Raw genomic sequence first — 23,379 nt, forward strand, 5'->3', positions numbered from 1 at the left:
TTTCTAGTTGTCAAGTTGATGATGTCATAGGGGGACTTACAGAGGCAGTCATGTTTTGTAGAATATATTGTAGCCATCCTGTTTAATGGATGTACAATTGTGCTTTCGGTTCCTGAGTCAGGTATTCTGTGTTCAGTTCATATAAGACCGCAATTCATGAACTAGATGTATTCTGTAGTAATGCCACCTGGTGTTGTATGCAGTATTGTTTATTTTTTTCGGCAGGCGATCGGAAACGCTAAAACTACGCGGAACGACAACAGCAGTCGATTCGGTAAATACATCGAAATCAGTTTCAGTCCGAGTTGTACAATTGTAGGAGCGAATATGAGAACATATCTACTCGAAAAATCCCGGTAAGACAACGCCCCTCTAGACCCCTGTTCCTCCCTCTCCTTTACTATCTACTCGAAAACTCCTGGTAAGACAACACTCCTCCAAGTGTGACCCCTGTTCCTCCCCCTCCTTTACTAGCTACTGGAAAAATCTCGGTAAGATCCCCCACAATTCTTGCCCCTCTGTCCCCTCTCAAACCTGACCTCTGTTCCTCATCCATTCCTCCCCCTCATTCACTTTCGACTAGAAAAAAGTCCCATTAAAATACCCCAGAAATTACTCCAATTTAGAAATTGTTTAATTACCGAGGTGAAATGTTCCTTGATCCGAAAATGGACGCTATACTATGTACAAAATGTTGTATGGACTCTGGGGCCATTTCCATTGTAATGGCTTAGACTTAAGACCGGTGTAAGGCCATCTTTGCTTTGTTTCATAGTCTATCTCATTACCTAAGACCAGTGTTGAGATTTAAAGCTAAGTCTCAAGTACGGAACAGAAGTTTCAATCGCCTGCTCCATGAGTTCGAGATTTACTTATCTGTAATTGTTGTTGTTATTTTCTAGGGTTGTCTTCCAAGCTCCCGAAGAACGTAACTATCACATATTCTATCAATTGTGCGCCTCATCAGAGCTTCCAGAATTCGAATCCTTTAGACTCAGTAAGTAATTTTAGAAAAATCGGATCCAGTTTTAATACAGTTTTGCGCGAGTCTGATTTTATCCTTTATAGAAGTATTCCAAGGTAGAATACTGTGCGAGATTATCCTCGCACAAGACACCCTAATTATTGCCTCTCTCCGTCTAAGAGCAATTTGCGATACCTGGCCCGAGTGCTGAGAATCTCTGAGAGTATCTTTGAGAATCTCTGAACGCTTTGGATTTGGAGATTTGGAAAAAAATGATGATCTGAAAACTGTATTTAAACATGTGCTTTTCCGTAAAATTATATACTGTGGATACAATTTTCACCAACCTGCTGGATCCAGTTCCACAGTTGTGAGTTAGAGTTAACTCTGAGTTAAAGTTAGTTCATTTTCGATGAGTTAACTCAAGAGTCAAATCTTAACTCAGAACTGTGGAACTGGATCCTGATGAACATCTTTAACTGAGACAGGTCCTATACAAATTTACAGATTACTTAGACCTCCCTTTTGTAAAACCATGTTGACCGTTGAACAGGATTCTCTTCATTTTCAATAGCGTTGTTCGGTTGCATCAGCATACACGCGATCGTGGTCAACACAGTATCCAGACAAGATCAAGAATACGAATAAGCCTGCGCAGAAAACCCGTTATCGCTGCTTTGCAGCTATATTTGTTATTATTGTTATTATGATTATTATGATTGATTGATTGTAGGTCATCAGGATGATTTTCTGTATACGTGTCAAGGTGACAATCCGTCTATTCCGGGGGTCGACGACGCCGAAGAGTTGGAAAATACTCGTGAGGCGTTCGCGCTACTCGGAATCAGTCCACAAAAACAGTTCATCATATTTCAAATATTGGCGGCCATTTTGCATTTCGGTAACGTGCAAATAAAAGAGGACGATCGTGAACGCGTTTTCATTCCGGTGAGTTCATGTTGCTGTGTTTAGGGGTGTCAGGTGGGTAAAGGTTAAGGGATTGGGGAAGGTATGGCGAGCTGGGGATAGTTTATTCGTTAGAAAAGGGGAGGTAGGGTTAGCTGTTCGAGAAAATTAGGGGATAGTTAATTCATTGAGAAGGGGAGGTAGGATTAGGTGTGATGAAATAAGTTGGGATAGTTTATTTGTTTGAGAAGGGGAGGTAGGATTAGCTGTTGTGTTTGGTAAAATGATGGTGATCTCTAAAAATTGAATTTCTGGGTTGAATTTTCATCACAACTTTTCCTAGCTTGACTGAATTTTTATTTGCAACATTTCAGGCTTTTCTGACTCAAAATTTCTTGATGTTTCAATTTGTTTGTTATTTGTAGAAAAACGACAGTTCACTGTTGACGATGTGTGAACTACTCGGAGTTGAAGAGACGTCAATGAGAATGTGGATCTCAAACAGGAAAATAGCAACACAAACTGAGACGCTTACAAAGCCATTGAATCTAGCCGAGGTAATATTGTCTCCCTCCCTCCATCCTCCCTCTCACTCCCTCTCCCTCCCTCCATCCTGCCTCTCACTCCCTCTCCCTCCCTCCATCCTGCCTCTCACTCCCCTATCACTGTCCTCTTACAAAACCATTAAATCTATCTGAGATAAAATTCACTCTCTCCTCCTTCTCCTCTATCCTCCTCACTCCCCTCTCGCAAAACCTGCGAATCTGAGGTAACTGACTCTCCGTCCCTCCACTCTCCATCTTGCTCCTTTTACAGACCTGTCTGTGACTCCTATTCATTTGAAGACCTCAACTACTCCCAAAATAAAATGAAATACTACATTGAAAATGAAATACTACATTTTGTATCGAATTACTCTAAATTTTGGTGAAAACTACTACAAAGATTTCAGGTTTAGTCCGGTCTAGTTTTCTCCCCCATCTCCCTCTCATTTTCTCTCTCCCCATGTCCTCATTCTCTCCTCTCTCTCTCTTCCCCATCTCTCTCTCCATCTCCCCCCTGTGATAGGTATTTTGCTCATTAATTGTCTGATTATTTTGTAGACTATAAATTCACGCGATGCTTTAGCTAAACATATATACGCTCGAGTCTTCAACTGGATCGTCGCTCAGATCAATAAATCACTAAGAAGTTCCGTTAAATCGGAAAAATTCATAGGAGTTCTCGATATTTACGGGTAAGTGTTCAAATAATAGTATCATCGCGGAATCAATATAAGTGACGTTGTTGAGGAGACGCCTCCCCAGGTTAGTAAGAAAAGAACATAGACTCGTTCAGAAAGCAACTGTAAAGGCCTCTCTGAGAATGCAAGGTTTCTCCCTGGGAAGAAAATGATCTCCTGGGAAAGAAAGGTCTCAATTTTAGTGAGGTTAATGAGGAGGTGTCTCCCAGGTTAGTAAGGTGTCTCCCTTGGAAAGAAAGAGCTCCTCAAGGACAGAAAGGTCTCCTCAAGGAAAGACAGGTCTCCCTGGGAAAGAAATATCTCTTCCTGAGATAGGTCTAGGGCTCCTCAAGGAAAGAAAGGTCTCCCTGTGAAAGGTCTGTTCCTGGAAAAGAAAAGGTCTCTTCGAGGAAATACAGGTCTCCTGAAGGAATGAAAGGTCTCAAGGAAAGAAAGATCTCTTCCTGGGAAAGAAAGGTCTCCTTTGGAAAGGTCTGTCCCTCGGAAAGAAAAGGTCTATTCAAGGAAAGACAGGTCTCCTCAAGGAATGAAAGGTCTCTCCCTCCAAAAGAAAGGTCTCCCTGGGAAAGAAAAGGTCTCCTCAAGGTCTCAAGGAAAGAAAGATATCTTCCTGGGAAAGAAAGGTCTCGAGGAAAGCAGCCAAGAACTAAGAAATTTTCACCCGCTAAATTTCTATTTTCAGATTCGAAACGTTCGAAATTAACAGTTTCGAACAGTTCTGCATAAATTATGCAAACGAGAAACTGCAACAACAATTCAATCGTCACGTGTTCATTCTGGAACAAGAGGAATATGATAAAGAACAGATCGAATGGTCGTTTATTGATTTCTACGATAATCAGCCGTGTATCGATTTGATAGAAGATCGACTCGGTATTTTAGACTTACTCGACGAGGAGTGCAAGGTAACAATAATCACTATTCACTTTTCTACAAATTACTGTAGAACAGACTATAGTTTACTTATCTCTCAGGATAGACTATAGTTTATCAATTATTCATAACAGACTATAGTTTACCAATTATTCATAACAGACTACATCTTCACCCGTCAAGGGATTCGAACCCACTACGCTAAAGCTGTTCCCCGAACCCCTTGACATCACGAGTCGTTGGAGTCGTTACTAGCCGACCAGAATCCGGTCGTACCAATCGCAGCGCTTGTAACAAACCGACAGTAGACTTCTGTTGGTTTTCCCGTTAAATCGACCAATCAGCGAACGTTTTACCGAACAAGGAAGTATTTCGCAAATCGATATATGACGTAATGCGCAATAGCGCCAGTAATGAAATCACGCTTCATGAGGCCAGGGGGCTGGTGGAAGTGAGTTCGGGAGTGATACTGGACCCCTGGCAAGCGAGGATGAACAGACTATAGTTTACCAATTATTCATAACAGACTTTAGTTTACCAATTATTCATAACAGACTATAGTTTACCAATTATTCAGAACAGACTATAGTGGTCCAAACACTCGGAACAGACTATAGTTTACCATGCACTCAGAACAGACTATAGGGGTCCAATTACTCTGAAAAGACTATAGTTTACCACTTCAGAACAGACTATAGTGTACCCAATTTTTCAGAACAGACTCTAGTTCATAGACCTTAAACTACTATTTGTGAGTACTCTTATTAAGAGCTCAATTACTGAATTTGTTTTTTGGACCCACATCCACATCCAGGACTGACCCTGTTCAGCCTCTATCCACCCAGTTTGGTATCTATCCACCCAGTTCAGTATCTATCCACCCAGTTCAGTATCTATCCACCCTGTTCAGTATCTATCCACCCTGTTCAGTATCTATCCACCCTGTCTGATGTGTATTCACGAACCCAGTTCCACAGTTCAACATCCAAAAAATCAGTTTTAAAATTCTCGTGATTACGTTTTGCAGATGCCCCGAGGCTCCGATCAGAATTGGTGCGTGAAACTCTACGATAAACATATGAAAGCGCAACATTTCGAAAAACCGCGATTATCTCGCGAGGCTTTCATCGTGCATCATTTCGCCGATAAAGTCACGTATCAAATCAACGGATTTCTGGAGAAAAATCGAGATACGGTTCTATCAGAGCAGATTGATATACTTAAAGCTAGTCAGGTACGTTTGTTAGATTTCAATTCTTAGAAATAATGGGGCCTCGATGATGTCATAGGGGGATTTATGACATCAGCCATCTCTACTGACAGTTTCTATATCATCGCATCAATTTGATGATGTCATAGGGGGATTGATGAAGCTAGCCATCTTTTCTAGTAGTCTCCATATCATGGGGTGGCTGCCATCTTTTCTGGAAGTGTGTCTTTTAATCATGTCTGTATCACTACATCAATTTGATGATGATGATGTCATAGGTGGATTTATGGAAGCAGCCATCGGTTCTGGAAGTGTCTACCACGTAAGGATGTCATAGGGAAATTTATGGTGGCTGCCATCTTGAATAATCTATATTGTAGCATAAATTTGATGATATGATGAGGTAGTTAATGAAGGCTGTCATCTTTACTAGAAGTGTCTATATCACCACTTCAATTTGGTAATGTCATAGGGGAATTTATGGTGGCTACCATCTTAGTGACATCAATTTTATGATGTTACGAGGAGATTTATGAAGGCATCCATCTTTTCTAGTAGTTTCTATATCACCACATAAATTTGATGATGTCATAGGGGGATTTATGAAGGCTGCCATCTTTCCAAGGATATCAACTAAGATTGAAAAATGAGATAATATTGTTTTGTGTTTTTGTGGATATAGTTTCAGTTTGTAGCAGAGTTATTCGCCGAGGCGTCCGACGCGGCGCCCCTCGAACGGAAATACAGCCGCTCGTCTTCATTCTCTCTACAACCCGGGAAACCATCCCCGAAAAAAACTAATAAGTCGCACAAACAAACAGTCGGCTCACAGGTCTGTTCACAATCATTTATTTATTTTACAGGGCGCAGTTCCACAGTTGTGAGTTAGAGTTTTTAAACTCTGAGTTCAAATTAGTTCATTTTCGATGAGTTAAGTCTCAGAGTCAAATCTTAACTCAGAACTGTGGAACTGGACCCTGGGTTCTTGCAGATTAGAGAATTCTAGATTTATTTCCCTGCGCGAAGGAAATTCAGGGAATTCTGATTCTTGTCTTGAAAATCAGGGAAAATCATGTATGGAATTTGACTATCTGGGGTCAGTTGCTGAAAAGTTGGTTAAAGATAACAACCGGCAGACAAATACCATGATAACAATACTTTCAATTGTCACTATGTCAGCTATCCACTGGTTAACTCTTTAACTTTTCAGTAACTGGAGCCCCTGATGTCTTATTTAATTGGTACAAGCTGAGTGTTTAGAATTCAGGAAAAATTTATTGAATTCTGAGCCTTTCCTTGAAAAGCCACAGAATTTGAATGTTTTGGTATCATCTTGTTGTTCTTGCTGTTGACAAGTGGTACAAGGAACCTCTTGATAACAAACAGCCCCCACTGAATCTTCTAATTCAATCAGGGAATTTTGGTCAAGGGTCAGAAAATTTTGGATTCCCAGATTTGTAAGAACCATGCCTTTATCAGTTTAATCAGCAGTAAAACATTTCAAAATCCGCTCTAATTCTGTAACCTCACGAATAATGATAATGAATTAATTTCTGAATAACAAATTTTCTTCCCCACAATTAGAACTGCGGTTCTGACACATTAAAGCTGTCTGTAGGTGTACAGGTTTGTGTCATTTTAACTGTATTTGGGGTTGGCAACTGTGCAGTCAATATTCAACTTAACCCTTTCAGTGCTGACTGATTAATACCCTATAGTGCTGGAGATATTTTTGAAATTTTGAAAAATTCCACCCTAGTGTGTTGAATAACAGGAATACCACTATAGTGCGTCTACACCACGGTGCAGTGTATCATTAGTTACTAGTATTTCACTATGTTTGACAGGTGCTGCCATTTTTGAAGAGAGGTAATTACTAATTACTGATTACATCAATACACTGCAGTGCGGTGTACTAGCAAAATCCATCACTGATTTATACACTGCACTGCGGTGTAGACGCACTGAAAGGGTTAAGGGATATAGAGGTGATGTAGGAAATAGTAGCAGATGTGCAAAGCTAGAATATCGAAATGTACCTCAATATTACGATAGTTCAAAAAATGCTCGTTTTCATCGGGATAGACTTCTCAATGATACGTGTGAAAGACTTCTCAGAAACGGTGTACGGGATTTTTTTTACAAGATCTGGTGGCAGTTAATTTGATTCAGGGCCCGGATGCAAAGTCATGACTTAACTCTATGAGTAAACTTGAATTGTAACGCTGTTTCTCAGTTGTTGGATTCGCTTTAGAGAACCAAAATGAGCATAGACTGGTTTCAAATCTAATCCATGACTTAGCAACTGGCCCCAGAATTTACGTTGCAGAGCTCAGCTGAATTTAAAAATGTTGAAATGTTTTTTTTTTTTCCTTTCACAGTTCCGTGATTCGTTGAAGCAACTAATGGGAACTCTTGGTAAGACGACCCCTCACTATATACGCTGCATCAAACCTAACGATGTGAAGGAGGCTTTCACGTGAGTACCAATCACTTGAAACAAACTATAGTGTACCCATCTCTTAAAATATCTCGGAACAGACTATAGTTTACCTTAGCACTCGGAGCAGACTATAGTTTACCAATCACTCAGAACCGCCTAGTGTACCAAGCACTCAGAACAGACTATAGTGTATCAAGCACTCAGACCAGACTATAGTTAACCAAGTACTCAGAACAGACTATAGTATGCCAATTACTCAGATCAGACTATAATTTACCAATCACTCAGAACAGACTATAGTTTACCAAGCACTCAGAACAGACTATAGTTTACCAAGCACTCAGAACGGACTATAGTGTACCCAACACTCAGAACAGACTATAGTTTACCCATCTCTCAGAACAGACTATAGTCTGATAAGCCCACTTCAATATGCAACTCAATGATTGTTTTTAATTTCAGATTTGAACCAAAGAGGGCGGTGCAGCAGTTGAGGGCTTGCGGTGTTCTGGAGACGATAAGAATCAGCGCGGCAGGTTACCCGTCCCGCTGGACGTACGCTGAGTTCATTCAAAGATATCGAGTTCTCGCCGTATCTCGAGATATCGTTAAAAACGATATGAAAAAATCATGCGCGAATATCATTGAGAAGCTGATCTCGGTAAGTGTCTGACCAGGGAGTTCAGGGTTAAAATCCTGGCAGGCCCAGTTTCACAGTCCTGACTTAAGATCCACAGCCTGTTGAAAAAAAAAACTCTAGGGATTTAAGTTTGATATTGACGAAGTGCCTGGAAATTGCATTAGAAAATGCTCTGATATTCAAAGATTTTCCTGTGCCCTATTTTTGGCTTTATACGTCACTTGAGTGGATGTGGCTAACCATTTAGACAGTATTCCCATATTATTTCTCTATGCTCCTGTCAAACTCCACCCCTGTATCAGCTCCTAAAGTAAAGTTGACTAAAAAGTAACTACATTCAATTGACCTTGGTGAAAAGATCTCCATAACCTTCTCTGATTGTGAAATATAAACTTATATCCATCTCCACTTTCAGGATCCCGACAAATTCCAGTTCGGTAAAACAAAGATATTTTTCCGCGCCGGCCAGGTGGCGTACTTTGAGAAGTTGCGCGCCGATAAACTGCGAACATGCGGTGTAATGATACAGAAACACGTCCGCGGTTGGTTACAACGCAGACGCTACCGGAAAATACTGAAAACTGTTTATTTGGTTCAACGTTACGGACGTGGACTTCTTGCGCGCAGGTAAGTGGACGCTGCATACCCTCCCCACTCTGGACCCTGCATAACCTCCACTCTGGACGCTGCATAACCTCCCCACTCTGGACCCTGCATACCCTCCCCACTCTGGACCCTGCATAACCTCCCCACTCTGGACCCTGCATAACCTCCCCACTCTGGACGCTGCATACCCTCCCTGCTCTGGACCCTGCATAACCTCCCCACTCTGGACCCTGCATAACCTCCCCACTCTGGACCCGGCATAACCTTCCCGCTCTGGACCCTGCATAACCTCAGATATTAGATATCAATAATCTTCCAATTTTTAATCATTCAGAATTCATATATTGTGTTCAGGACATCAGCTGAACTAAACCAACTACTCCAGGGGCCAGTTCCATAGTTAAGTCAAAGAGTGGTCTTCAATCTTAAGACTGGTCTGTAACTGTTGGATTAGCTGTAGAACTAAGATGGTCTTAGACTGGTGTTAAGTCTAAGCCAAGACTATGGAACTGGCCCCAGGGTCTCTACGACTCACTGATTCCTTGAAAAACTCCTTCAAAACGAAAAATGCTTTTAAAGCTGCTTGAAACTCCTTTAATTTAGGCAAAATGTTAGAAGCTTCTTTAAAATTCCTTCAATTTTGATAACTAGGCAATTAGAAGTTTAGACTCTAACAGTACAGTTGGAACCAGGATCTATTTGTCGCCCAATTTACGCAGTTACCTAAATAAGAAACAAAAATATTCTTACAAAACCACTGAATTATAACGGTTTACTGAAATAAACAGTACCGATTTAGGAGGAGTCTACAGTGGTCGGGATGTGAAAGTAGTAATGGAGTTCAGCTTAGACTGAACAAAATATTCTAACCTTATTTCATTATTGCAGGAAAGCCAAGCGACTGCGCGAGACTGCGGCCGCCATTAAAATACAATCGTGTTACCGCGGATACCGACAATGGAAACGTTACGAGCGTATTCGAGCAGCCGTTCTCACGATACAGAGTTACGCTCGCGGAATGGCCGGAAGACATCGATACATGCAAGCGCGTTACGACGCCAAGGCGACCGTTATTCAGACTCGAGTTCGCGGTTGGCTCGGTAGGCGGCGCTATCGTAAATTCCTGTACGGACTGGTTAAACTACAGTCTCACGTACGACGACGTAAAGCTAAGAAAGAACTCAAACAACTCAAGGTAAATTGTGTTTCTATGCCAACAGTTTGTCTACCTTTTAGCAATAGATGATTTTTCCGGATGGCAGGGTGGTGCCACTGACCTGGAAAACCTTGATAAATTAGAGAATCAGAAAATCTTGAAAAAAATCAGGGAATTCGATGAATTTCGCAAAAAGAAAATAACTAGAAAACTTGGGGAACTCGGATAATGCTATTGACCGTGTGTTTCTTTATCAGTGCGTGATTCAATGAAAAATGAATGAATTGAAACATTTTAAACCAAGAAATTTCTCTGATTCATTCTGGGGGAATTGTGTGAAATCACATGGAAAAATCAGGGAAAACTAAGGATCCAGTTTCACAGTTCTGACTTAAGATTTGACTCCAAGTTAAAACATTAAAAATGATCTAATTTCAACTCTAACAACTGCGGAACTGGGTCCAGGGGATTTGTAAATAAGTGGAAAGTAGCAAACCTGTTGGTGATTTGGCGATCATTTTCTCTACTCAGATTGAAGCCAGGTCGGTTGATCACATTAAGAAGGTTAATCTCGGTTTGGAGAACAAGATAATTCAACTTCAACAACGTCTCGACGAAAGGGTAAGAATTTCGATATCGTGGTTTAGAAATTGAAATTCTTTCTGAACCGTGGTATTCGAAATGTAGTTATTTCTGTACTACTCATAAGTACCGTGGTTCGAATAGAAATTCGATTTTCAAACCGTCGAATTAGAAATCATGTTTAACTGATGCCTTGTACAAGTGGGCGTCTTGTTAGTCTCAAACTTCAAGGGCCAGTTGTTCAAAAGTAGAGATAACCGGTGGATAAATACCATAGTAACAATGCACTTTTAGTTGTCAACTATTCACTGGTTATCTCTAACCAATTTTTGAGCAACTGCAGCTCCTGATGTCCGGCCCAAATTAGTCTGTTTCTGATCGTTTTTTTCTTTTGGAAATCAGGATTTTCTGGAATTTTTCATTCTTACAGAATAAACACATGAAAGCGGCCGAAGAGGAACAGCAAGAAATTCTAAAACGTGAAATCACGAACGTGCGCAAAGAGGAGTCGATCGCGTCCAATAAGGTTCGTTTAAAAGTGTCTATAATTTGATCAAAGAATAAACCCACTTTGATGACTAAAAATCAAGAACTTGTCGAAATGTCAACAAATGTCTATTTCAACTTGACTTGAGAGCACATCAGGTAGCTTAGCTCAGTCAGTTTTGGTATAACATACCTGATCTTAATAGGACCAGCAGAGATAGCAATGATGGGCAGTTGAACTAAAACATGGATTTTCAATACACTGTATTGAACGATTGCAAAAAAGTCTAGCAGGTCAACTGCCAGTCTATTCTGGTCTATTAAAGACCTGTATCAGGTATATACCACCAAAACTGACCGATCTAGGCCACATGATGTGCTCTCAAGCAAACTTGAAATATGTATTAGTCCCTTAGTTTGGTTTCTTGATAATTGAGCGTTTTTCTTCAATTCTCTAGGGCTAGGTTTCATAGATGATGAAGAAAAATAGTCCCTGGGAATATTTTGAAATTTGTCAGTTATAACCATGGTTTCCCATTGTAACTATGGCGGTTGTTACCCAGATTGAGGATTTACCCCTAGGGATAACTTAGATACCCAGTCTATAAAACCAGGTCCAAGTTAAGGATTTATCCCTAGGGATAACTTAGATACCCAGTCTATGAAACCGGGCCCTGAAATACTTCTTCCAAATCATTCATCAGTTTATGAACTTCATGTTAACACACACGTATTATGTTTCCCCCGGCGACAGGTATCGGAGTTGTTGGAGCGTATAAAAGCGTTGGAGGCGGAGTTAGAGTCGGAGCGCGAAGAGAAACGCGATCTCGTGTCGGAGAAGGAAGAAATGGCGACGAATCACGCGAGAGTCCAAGCCTCGCTGAATGAGGATAAAATCAATTTGAAACAACAACTCGACGAAGCCAACAGACGACTACAGCTTAACGAAGGTACGATAAAAAAACATGGCCGCTTATGTTCTCATCACCCTATGACGTCATCAAATGGAACACGATGTAACTTTCCATTATCGATCCCCCTATGACATCATGAAGAAGATATCAATCCCTGAAAAATGTATATTCATCACCTTATAATACAAACCCCTGAAATTGTGCTGCTTAACTTCATCACCTTATGACATCATTAGCCAATGGAACACGATGTAAGTTTCCATCATCAATCCCCCTATGACATCATAAGGGAGATATGAATCCCTGAAACGGTAAATTCATCACCTTACAATACTAACCCCAGAAATATGGCTGTTTGAATTGATCACCCAATGACATCATCTGCAAATGGAACGTGATCTAGTCCCTACCAAAATCGTTATCTCTAGACTCCATCATCAATCCCCCTATGACATCATGAAAAAGATATAAACTATGTAATATGGCTGCTTACATTCAACACCTTATGACCTTGATCTGTTAGTACATGTATAGACATATCCAGAAAGATGGCTACCTCTCCCTATGACATCATCAAATTGATGTGATGATGTAGACCTTTCATAAATATATTTGCCTCCCTAATTCCCCCTTTGACATCATAAATAACAATATATATACTTCTACTCAAGCGATGTAAAGACAATTTCTAGTGAGTCATCAAAATCTCATCATGTTTTGTAGACTTGATAAAACAAAGCGGTAAAGAACTTGGTGCGAGTAATCTGCTACTGCAGGAGCTCGAGTCCGAGCGCGCCCATCATCAAAACCTCGTTAAAGACCACAGTCGTCTGCAGCAACGGTTCGAGAACGTGCAAGAGGAATTACGGGTGATGTTAACGAAGAACGTCAGCGTTTCACGATCGGCTTCGAACGTCAGTAATATCAGCGATATCAGCGTAACGCCGTCGCTGCTCGACACCGATGAGAAATCGGACGCCGAGAAAGATTCATCGACCGAGAAAGAGAAAGATGTGAGTATGGAATAAACGGTGACCGGTCTCACCAGGGTCGACCGGTCTCACCAGGGTCGACCGGTCTCACCAGGGTCGGTCGGTCTCACCAGGGTCGGTCGGTCTCACCAGGGTCGTCACCTAGTCTCTTCAAAGAGTTAACCCTTCAAACTGTTTTAATTGTTGTACTTCGATTGGATATTTGAAATAACCAATAACAAGTAAACCAATGATATCAATTTTACTGTTTAGGAAAATTGGACCCAGCGGAAGATAAGTCAGACACGATTTCGACTTAAATTCTGGACAACAATATTTTCGAAATTCTTTTTACCGAAAGTTGATGTTTTTGCGAAATGTTGGCATCTCTGGTTCCACAGAACTCTAGAGTCAAACTGTGGAACTGTTGAACTGAGTCCTGTTTCAGAGAGGGACATGTTTTTAGCCTGGGCTCTTTGCAGAAATATATTTACCCATTCTTGATGAACTAATAATTGAATTTCACGTTTCAGGTGTCTCAGGCCGATCAGGGCTACGGTTCAGTGAGGGATAAACCTGAAACACGAGGCAACGTTCAACAAATAAACTGGCAAACATCGCCACCTGGTGAGACATCGACTGACGTGTTAACGCCACCTACACCTCCGGAGGTACAAGTCGAACCACCAGTTCCGGCGAAGGTAAGAATTAAAAATCTGTCCAAGGTCTGGTTTTGCAGTTGTGAGTTTGAACCAAAATCAGTTCATTTTCAATGAATTTTATGGCTTCATGTGATCTTTCTGGTAGTTTAAGCGTTTTTGACCTATAAACACTTTGTGCTACATAGTCTTTTTGATATAGCAAAATTATGATAAGAAAAACGTCATTTCTCACGTTTTACACTGCATTTGGATGGATATCTGCTATTTCTGGTGGTTTAAACATTTCTGGCGGAGGGATTGATTTGATAACTCGATAATCGTAGCTAATCTAACTGTAGCTAATGACTCTGTTTAACTTGTGCACTGTTTTATTCTCAGCCCCCTCACTCACTCTCTCTAACTCTATCTCACAGAGACGTAAAGATAGTGAGAATATCACTTTGATTTGTCAACTACAAAAACGTATCAAAGATTTAGAACGTGATAAACAGCGAGTGATGACCGAACTGGAACACATGACTAATATTAAATCCCGGTCCCCGGTGGATGTGGACGATGCGTATGAGCAGATACGGGTAAGCACTAACACGCCATCTGGTGACTTAATCGAGTAACTACCGTACAGCGCCACCTGGTGACAATTCATTCAGTCATTTCACTACCCTTCAATCATTAGCTTTGGGTGGTCACTTCTAAGCACCACCTGGTGACTGGATAAGTAACTTCTTTTATATCGCCCCACCTGGTGACTGATATAGATATTAACCGTTTGAAATATAACAAATAACGCCATCTGTTGAATGATTCATCAACTAAATTTATCAACAAATCACAACGAAAACTAGGGCCATCTATTGACTTAATCAAGTACTAACTAATCAAATGTTGTTTCAGTTGCAAGAATTAGAAATGGAAAATGCTAAACTGAAAGATGAACTGATGAAGTTGCGTAAGATGATCGCGGAGTACGGGAAACTCGGAGATGAATCGGGACGTTCCGAGAAAGAAGATTCTGCTGCTAAAGAGTTCATGGGTATGTTTCACCAGTAGAGGGCGCCGTAAAGCAATAACTTAGCTGAGTTGATTATAAGGACGCATGATTATGGTCCCCACCAGTAGGGGGCATTGCTAATCATTCACTTCTGTGGTTGATACTGTATATTAGTGATGAATAAATGGATGAATGTGTTAATCATGATCACCACCACTAGGGGGCGCCAGTTCTCTAGATGTTCAGACGAGATTCAGAAATAATGTAGGGGGCATTGCTCACCATTCGCTTTTGTAGATATTACTGGATATTTTGAAGTTATGAATATGCTAATCAGGATCACTGCCAGTAGGGGGCGCCATAATCTGAAGATGTTCAGAAGAAATGATTTTAATATGTTTTCTTGCAGATCAATTTGAAGCGATGGCCGATGAGTTGGAACGTCGTAGGGAGGAATGTATCCAGTTGAGATCGGTCATAGCCGAACGTAGTCGCAGTATGTCACAGGTGGCGCAAGAGAACTACGGCAACGATCCTGATCTGATCAACGAGGACAACGAACTCGTAACGGCCTATAAAACACAGAAAATGATCAACAGGTACGCACGTGCGTGTGTGTACAATTATCCCACTAGATGGCGTGCCTAGACTTATATTATAGTTCAGGTCTATTCCACTAGATGGCGTAATACGAATTTTCGCTTGCTTAAGCAGTCCTACTCTACACTAGCGACACCTGGTGGATCCTCACTTACCACAGATGGAATCTTCCATTGCCGCAGTAGTTGATGTCCTACTGCACACTAGCGACACCTTGTGGATCCTTACTCGCCACAAGTACTTGAATCCTTTATTGCTGCAGAAGTTGATGTCCTACTGCACACTAGCGACACCTGGTGGATCCTCACTTACCACAGATGGAATCTTCCATTGCCGCAGTAGTTGATGTCCTACTGCACACTAGCGACACCTTGTGGATCCTTACTCGCCACAAGTAGTTGAATCCTTTATTGCTGCAGTAGTTGATGTCCTACTGCACACTAGCGACACCTGGTGGATCCTCACTTGCCACAGATAGTCATTGTCTCATGTGTTTGTTTCAGGGCGTTGGATAATCAACTGGTTGAAGAGCAGAAACTCAGGGAGAAAGTCGAAGCCGATCTTCGTAAGGAAATAATCGAACTGAAGAAAGATAACGAACGCCAACAGAAACTGATCGGCCAGGTAACGATTATAGTAACATTCTTCATTGTTGGAAATAGTCCGCATTCGCCACACTAGAGGGGGTTTGATGTATCGAAACATTATTTCATTCGAATTTTCTTTCTAATCGCGAACAGTTGAATTTTAGAAAGCGAAAAATCTCTTTTATCATGAAGTGAATTTTTTTGATATTATTTGTATTTTGCCGGAATAGAACGCCAAGTTTTTACGTAAAAAGGTAAAGCTAAAAACCGGGCATGTTTTTCTCCGCACACACGGACGTGTTCGAAGCATGGATGATAGAATACCGGAATGTGCTCGTAGAAATAATCGAATGCGAAGATGGCTGCTATGGCAGTTATATGAGATGTCTTACTCAATTAACCTTTCAGTCTTGCGTTATTTTTTTACTGCAACGAGAAAGAATCTACAATAATCAGTGTCTACGATGAATGAAATGTTTAATTTCTTCTTTTTTTGCGATGCCTCTGACATTGTCATAATGGCTACCGATTTAAATAATGACTTGACTGCAAATTGGCCGCATGAATTTTAGATTTTCTTTTTTTCAAACAACTCGTGCAACTACAAAGGAAGCCCTCGAAATATATGGGTCTATCTTTTTCTCATGAACTCAATCTCAACCTCGATAGGCTGGTGTGAGGAGGTTCTTCTTCGTTTGTCATCATGATTAAAACTCTCTCCTTTCTCATCTCCTCTCTCTCCTCTCTCATCATCATCTCTCTCTTTGAATGTAAACTATTCCAAGATGTTATATTCATGCAGTGTACTTGATATGTTCTGTATGAAAAGCTTGTGGCTGATTTAAACCGATGTCTTGTTTCTAACTGACATGAAATTATAATCGAATGCACTTTTTTTTATTTCTTATTGCCAACATTGCAGTTAACTGTAAGTAGTCCTCACAAATCTCTTTGTTGTATCGTCGTACTCGCTTGCCAGGGCAGGGTTTGCTCTTTAGATCGCACTTGGTTTTTACGGCCTGTAGTCCATAGCGATAGCTTTAACAGAAGGAAATGGTTTTATCGTAGCTATAGTGACTCAGATTTCTTCATTATGAATTCTTGAGAATTTTGACAATTTTCACCTAGTATGCTTAAAATTGGCAAAATGCTGTGGCTTGTTATTTGTAGACTGGTATCAACTTTAACCCGGGAGGACTAACTCAATTGAGATAATCTCCTGGGCCTGGGTTTATAGTCTGATATAACCTTTAACCCAAGGGCTAACTCAATTCATTAACGATTGAGCTAGCCCCCGGGTTAAAGGTAATACCAGTTTGTAAAACTGCAGATTGATACAAGCATTTTGTATAAAGCACGAAAAGAATTCGTCATTTTCTTTTGCGTCATTGTTTTTTCACTCCGAATGTTGTTGGTACAAATATCTGATACGTATATTTTCCTCACCAAAAAAAATTTCTCTAAATATTTCTCAGCGTTCACCAGTGCCGTGTTGTTGTCAAAAGGATGGTTGAAGTGAAACATTGGATAAATTCAATTCTAACAATGAGCAGTTTTGCCTCATCACTATGTCAACACTATCCACTTGTGTTAACTCTAATCAACTTCTCAGCAACTGGCCTGTGTAGTTTGAAATGGTTACCTCAGTGTTTTTTTCACCGGTTCTCATTGTTGGATTATTGATTTTTTTTCGTACTCTAGAACGTGAATATGACCCCGGAGGCGAAGATCGAGGCCTCGATGCAACACGAGATCACGCGTATGACCTGCGAGAATTTGGTACGAGCAAAAAGAAAAATCAAATATTTTTTTGTAGTGAAAAATCGTTTAAAAAAACATCTGATAATTTTTTTTTTTTTTTGAATTTTTTTGTAGTGAAAAATCGTTTGAAAAACATCTGATAATTTTTTTTTTTTTGAATTTTTTTGTAGTGAAAAATCGTTTAAAAAACATCGGATAATTTTTTTTTTTTTGGAAATTTTTTTGTAGGATTTACGTGAGAAAATCGACCAACTCGAAGAACAAATCGCGAAATTGAAGAAAGGCATCAAAATCTACGCGAAGCGGCTTAAAAAACAAGAAGGTACGATATGTATATGTCTGCTATAGGGAGGCTTAACTCTCCATATTCCCCCACTCTGTTCGCTGTAGGGATACAAGTTACTATCACAAATACTTTTCTCTAATCTTTTAACCCTTTCAGGGCTGACTAATCAATACCCAAAAGTGCTGCAGGGGCCAGTTGCACAGTCTAACTTAAGTCCAAAAGCGATCTTAGATGTTAAGACTATACTTATGTTGTTAGATTGGCTATAGAACTAGGTTGGTCTTAGACTGGTCTTGAGTCTAAGCCATGACTATGCAATCGGCCCCTGGGGATAATTAGAATATGTTTAAAAATTCCCCCCCCCCAGCGAGTTGAATAAGTTAGTACACTGCGGTGTAGACTGAAAGGGTTAAATTTACCTATTTTTCCAATCAATTGTTTAATTAACATCAATTAACTACTTACTGAATTAGGCACCGATTGCGAGTAAGATTAAATAAATCATTAGAATCTCTGTAAGAATAACTCGATATTTTCAAACAATCTCGAGATTGAGACTAATTCGCATGACCCGGTGGTTTGTTGTTGTTCTTTTGAAGTTCGCGGTTTAATACGAAGAGCTTCGACCTTGACCTCCCCTATGAGCCCGACGGGTAAGGGTTAAACGTACCCCCTCTATATAACGCTCGATCTCTACCTCGGGGTTCGATTTTGCGAAAAAGTTTAAAATCTGAAAACAGTTGTTATTGTTGCGCTTTTTGAAAAATAAACATGAAGTAACTAATGGTGACTGAATTGAAAATTTTAAACCTTTTCGTTTAATTGGACCCAGTGCTCGTTTTTATAAATGTTGTCAATAGCGACAGTTGTTAGGGTCCGTCGTCTACCCCTCACCCTAGCAACCTATCACGATTGTCACTACGTATTTTTTCTCAATTTTTCTGCATGTCCAGAGTCGACAGTTTCATGAAAAAATGTTTTAACTTAAAACAGTTAAGTTTGAATATTGTTGTCCTCATTGAAAACATGAGGGTAACCAAAATAGCAATTACACCAATTGTTTCAACTTTCTCATGAAATCAGACCAATCTTGGGTAGCAGTTGCTGAAAGTTGGTTAGAGTTAATGAGCTCATTGTCGACATAGTGACAATTAAAAGTTCATTGTTGCTATATGGTATTATTACGCCATGGTCCAGTTCCACAGTTCGGAGTTAAAATTTGACCCTGAGTTAACTCATTGAAAATGAACTAATTTTAACTCAGTGTTAACTCTAACCCACAATTGCGGAACTGGATCCATATCTTTAACCAACGTTTGAGCAACTGCAGCCTCTGTATGTAAAATTAGAATTCTAGTCTCCAGCATGTTGCGTTCGTGAATGTCTGCAGTGTCTTTCATCTTTTCGGCATTTTTTTTTTTTTTCTTTTTACTCTAGAAATTTTGTATGGAAACAACAAGAAAAAAATGGCCGCCGCCAACTCGAAATCATCCGGTAGAAAAACTCGATAATAATTCATTCTCTCATTTCGAATATCGATTACAAGGAAAGATGGCCGCCTCCATAAATCTACCTATGATATCATTGCATCATCATCATCATCATAAAATTGGCTTTAGCAATTTTCAATTCATTGAAATGGTATTTGTGATGTCATAGGGGGATTCGTGAAGGAAGCCATCATGTCTTGAAGGGTTATAGGTTGGTGTAAAGTCTGATGAATCCATGGTTGCCTTCATGAATCCCCCTATGACATCATCATCCATCTACTGATATGAGTTACTCTGTTATATTCTACAAATACTCTGATAATGCGATGATGTCATAAGGGGACTTAATGAATGCAGCCATCTTTTCTGCAAGAGGATATAAATAATTAATTACATTACATATAAATCTAATTGTTTCATATCTATATCATTTTAATATTTTTTTAAATGTTGTCGTTGTAACTGTCTACATTGTTGCATGTACTTGTCCTTGTCTTGAAAGCTTAATAATGGATTGAAGGGGCTTGAAATTTCGAAATAGAAGTAACTTGAGTAGCTGCAAATTCGCCAGCTTCTAATTTGCTAGCTTAGTAGAAAGTACTATCCAAGATCTGCTGGAGAGTTAGTTGGTGGGTGTTTGGGCGGGATGTTGCTTTTACTCCAGCTGAGAGAAGCTCTGGTGTCGGTATCATTTGTATATTGGGCAAAAAATGCTTTTTGTATCACATGTACCAAGTACATTGTAGTTTTAGTAGACTCCACATATTTTGGATGTGTTATTGGGCCCGGTTTAGAGTTAAAATTGCCTCTGTAGAGTTGAAGTACTTGGAAATGAACTGATTTCAACTCCACAGAGTCAAAGTCAACTCTTTGTTCCCGGTTCCATAGTTTAGAGTTGACTTTGCCTCCTAGGAGTTAAAGTAATTGAAAAAGAACTAATTTCAACTCCTAGGATGCAAAGTCAACTCACAGCAGTGGAATATGAGTCCTGGGCTTCTCAGTTTCATAGTTTAGAGTTGACTTCGCCTCTTGAGAGTTGAATTCATTGAAAAAGAACTAATTTCAACTCCTAGAAAGCAAAGTCAACTCGTAGATGTGGAACATGGGTCCTGGGCTTCTCAGTTTCATAGTTTAGAGTTGACATTGTCTCTTAAGAGTTGAAATAATTGAAAATGAACTAATTTCAACTCTTCAACTATAGAACTGAGTCCTTGACCATCAGTTTTCAACTGCTAGATGTACATCTATATGAATGTTTACTTTATGGGCACTTGATCGCATATCCGTTAATGAAGCGACTATAGTGAGGGATTTCCAGTAATCTCTGATTTATATTTGATATCAACAGGCCACTTAGCGTTTAACGAAATTGTGCTTATAGCAGATTCGTCTGAAGATGCGATGCCTAAAGTCCATCATCAACAGCGCGAATATAAAGGCATGTTAGAATATCGACCGGAAGACGAGGCTCCTCTTATTAAAGCGCTTATATACGGTAGGTTAAAACCCTTCGTTCCTCCTTAAAGCCGAGCTCCGGGCGACATACGACCCGAACGCATCGGTAGCAGGGCCCGATCGAAGCACTTGTCCAATTGCCCGGGACAAGTATATTTCATAGGTTATCATTATCACTTATCCACCGGGCTAGGGTAATTTTATGTCTCTTTTTCCCACTCGTTACAACGGATGATTGTGCCATCAATTGGACTGCCGTGTAGGGCAAGTTGATTCTCGAGGGGGCAAGTGGAATTTCAGATAAGCGGGCAACTGGCTTTTATTCCCTAGAACGAACCCTGGGTAGTACACATGTGACCACTACTGATTGTTGATTCATTTGTCTCACGATCTCAAGAACACTCAATTAGACTTATTGTGTTGCGGACTCCTTTACCAATCCAGTGCTTCTACATCGCAGTGCGCAGTGTATAGACTCAAAAGTTGGTTAGAGATAACCAGTTCACATAGTGACAATTAAAGGTTCATTGTTACTATGGCATTTATCCAACGGTTATCTTTATTAACCATATTTTGAGCAACTGCAGCCTCTGGTTAATGAAAAGATTACCGAGTATTATGATTATGTTTTTTTTTGTACATTTGAAAATGATAATTCTTTTTAAACATCGTATTTGTTGTAGATTTGAAGCCGAAAGCCGCTATGACTTTGTTACCAGGGATGCCCGCGTATATCCTATTCATGTGTATACGTCACACCGACTATATCAACGACGACGAGAAAGTTCGCACGTTGCTAACGGCGACGATAAACGGCATTAAAAAAGTGATCAAAAAGCGTCACGACGAGTTGGATACGATGACGATGTGGCTCGCGAATACCTGTCGATTGTTACATAATCTCAAACAGTACAGCGGCGAAAAGGTATCTAATCCTGCTACAGGGTGGCGCCACTTACCTCACAATCAGGGAAAAGTGGGGGTATTTTCTTTTCTTTAGAAAAAAAGTCAGGGAATTCTGTTTAAAAAAAAAAAGGTTAGAAATCAGGAAAAGTCATGAAATTTTCGGAGAATTTTGTGAAAAAAACAGGTAGAAGTTGGGAATATTTGTTGACTACGAGAACAAATTTGATGACATCATCAGACTCAAATCCCGGTTGAGGGGGGGATGTGTCTACGATATAGGCTTTAGGAGTTTACTTGAGTTAAGATATTGAATCCCTGAGAGAGAGAATGGTTTATCTATTAATCCTTTATTTCCAGGCGTTTCAAGCTGATAATTCGACGCGACAAAACGAACATTGTTTACAGAATTTCGATTTATCGGAATATCGACAGGTTTTAAGCGATTTAGCCGTTTGGATTTATCAAGGTTTAACCAAACTCATGCAACAGACCATACAACCTATGATTGGTAAGTGCGCTAACCCTCCCCCTCCCTCTGATGATATCTTTTTTGCCTTGCTACCTAACCCCCCGTAATTGTCTAACCACCCCCCCCCTGATTTATTGTCGCTTCTGTCTTATGTCTCTTGTTAATGATAATACCCCTCCTAATTAAATGGCTGCCCCCATCGTAAATCCCCGTTTGACATCATCATATTATGAGCAGTGACCAGTTCTACAGTTGTGAGTTAGAGTTAACTCTGAACTCAGGATCCAGTTCCACAGTTGTGAGTTAGAGTTAACTCTGAACTCAGGATCCAGTTCTAAAGTTGTGAGTTAGAGTTAACTCTGAGTTGAAATTAATGCAATGTTTTTGTAACAATGTGTGGAACTGGACATCAATAAGGGATCATAGATTTGCTAGTTCTCTGTATGATGATGTCATAGGGGGATTCGTTACTGTATGGCTTTCGTTATTTGAACCGCTATTGAGTTGATGATGTCATAGGTGGAATAACGCAGGCGGCCATCATTGTTTCTACGCGTATTGTGTCTATAATAGTTACTAATTGTTGTCGGCGTGTAAGCTAACAGTGAGCTCATAGTTTATTATGTGTTGCTATGGTGATGTGTGTTGTTTACAGTTGCCGCAGTTTTGGAACACGAATCCGTCCCGGGATTATCGAGCAGTAAACCGACAGGTGGCGCTACTAGTCGTGCGTTGTCGCGAGCAGCCGCTATTTGTAAGAATCGATGTGGTTTCCGTGTGTGCGTGTTAGCGTTAGAGTCTAGTTTGAGAATGCATCTGAATTTCATTTTCTCTTTTGAAAAAAAATTTTTTAAAGATTATTTTTTTCCGACCGCATTTTGTGTCGTCCACGCGTACGAAAGGTTTGCATTTTTTCACGAACTTCCTTTGATTTCGAAAAGTTTTAAGTTGCGATTGAAAATTAGTTTTAAGAGGAGAAAGTTTGGAACTGAATATGGGGCGAAGGCTTTGGGTGCGATGATATTTTAGGTCTTTAACTGATAGCTTTTCTTTTTTTACTGATTGTTATTATTTTTTGTGAGTTTTTTCACTGCATTTTTTCAACACTTGTTCTTCACTTAACTGTCAATTCTACACGGGTCCTACCGCACCTGGAAATCTGAAAAAACTTAGTCATC

General features: G+C 40.1%; 1 protein-coding gene across 1 annotated transcript in view; it reads left to right on the forward strand.

Moving 5' to 3' along the window:
* Positions 1-23,379, forward strand: part of LOC141914277 (unconventional myosin-Va-like) — a 33,217-nt gene that overhangs the window by 2,548 nt on the left and 7,290 nt on the right. The window contains exons 6-33 of the mRNA XM_074805552.1: positions 226-356; positions 903-997; positions 1,698-1,912; positions 2,296-2,427; positions 2,974-3,107; positions 3,796-4,018; positions 5,014-5,220; positions 5,879-6,028; positions 7,578-7,675; positions 8,102-8,300; positions 8,695-8,906; positions 9,774-10,080; positions 10,573-10,662; positions 11,054-11,149; positions 11,864-12,059; positions 12,747-13,036; positions 13,528-13,695; positions 14,070-14,231; positions 14,551-14,689; positions 15,057-15,246; positions 15,751-15,871; positions 16,065-16,088; positions 17,536-17,613; positions 17,824-17,917; positions 19,319-19,375; positions 20,720-20,866; positions 21,510-21,751; positions 22,090-22,240. Coding sequence (XP_074661653.1) covers positions 226-356; positions 903-997; positions 1,698-1,912; positions 2,296-2,427; positions 2,974-3,107; positions 3,796-4,018; positions 5,014-5,220; positions 5,879-6,028; positions 7,578-7,675; positions 8,102-8,300; positions 8,695-8,906; positions 9,774-10,080; positions 10,573-10,662; positions 11,054-11,149; positions 11,864-12,059; positions 12,747-13,036; positions 13,528-13,695; positions 14,070-14,231; positions 14,551-14,689; positions 15,057-15,246; positions 15,751-15,871; positions 16,065-16,088; positions 17,536-17,613; positions 17,824-17,917; positions 19,319-19,375; positions 20,720-20,866; positions 21,510-21,751; positions 22,090-22,240 — 4,348 coding nt within the window. The remainder of the gene's footprint in view (positions 1-225; positions 357-902; positions 998-1,697; positions 1,913-2,295; positions 2,428-2,973; positions 3,108-3,795; positions 4,019-5,013; positions 5,221-5,878; positions 6,029-7,577; positions 7,676-8,101; positions 8,301-8,694; positions 8,907-9,773; positions 10,081-10,572; positions 10,663-11,053; positions 11,150-11,863; positions 12,060-12,746; positions 13,037-13,527; positions 13,696-14,069; positions 14,232-14,550; positions 14,690-15,056; positions 15,247-15,750; positions 15,872-16,064; positions 16,089-17,535; positions 17,614-17,823; positions 17,918-19,318; positions 19,376-20,719; positions 20,867-21,509; positions 21,752-22,089; positions 22,241-23,379) is intronic.

This window comes from Tubulanus polymorphus, chromosome 12, assembly GCF_964204645.1.
Source record: "Tubulanus polymorphus chromosome 12, tnTubPoly1.2, whole genome shotgun sequence".
NCBI classification, from domain to species: Eukaryota; Metazoa; Nemertea; class Palaeonemertea; order Tubulaniformes; family Tubulanidae; genus Tubulanus; species Tubulanus polymorphus.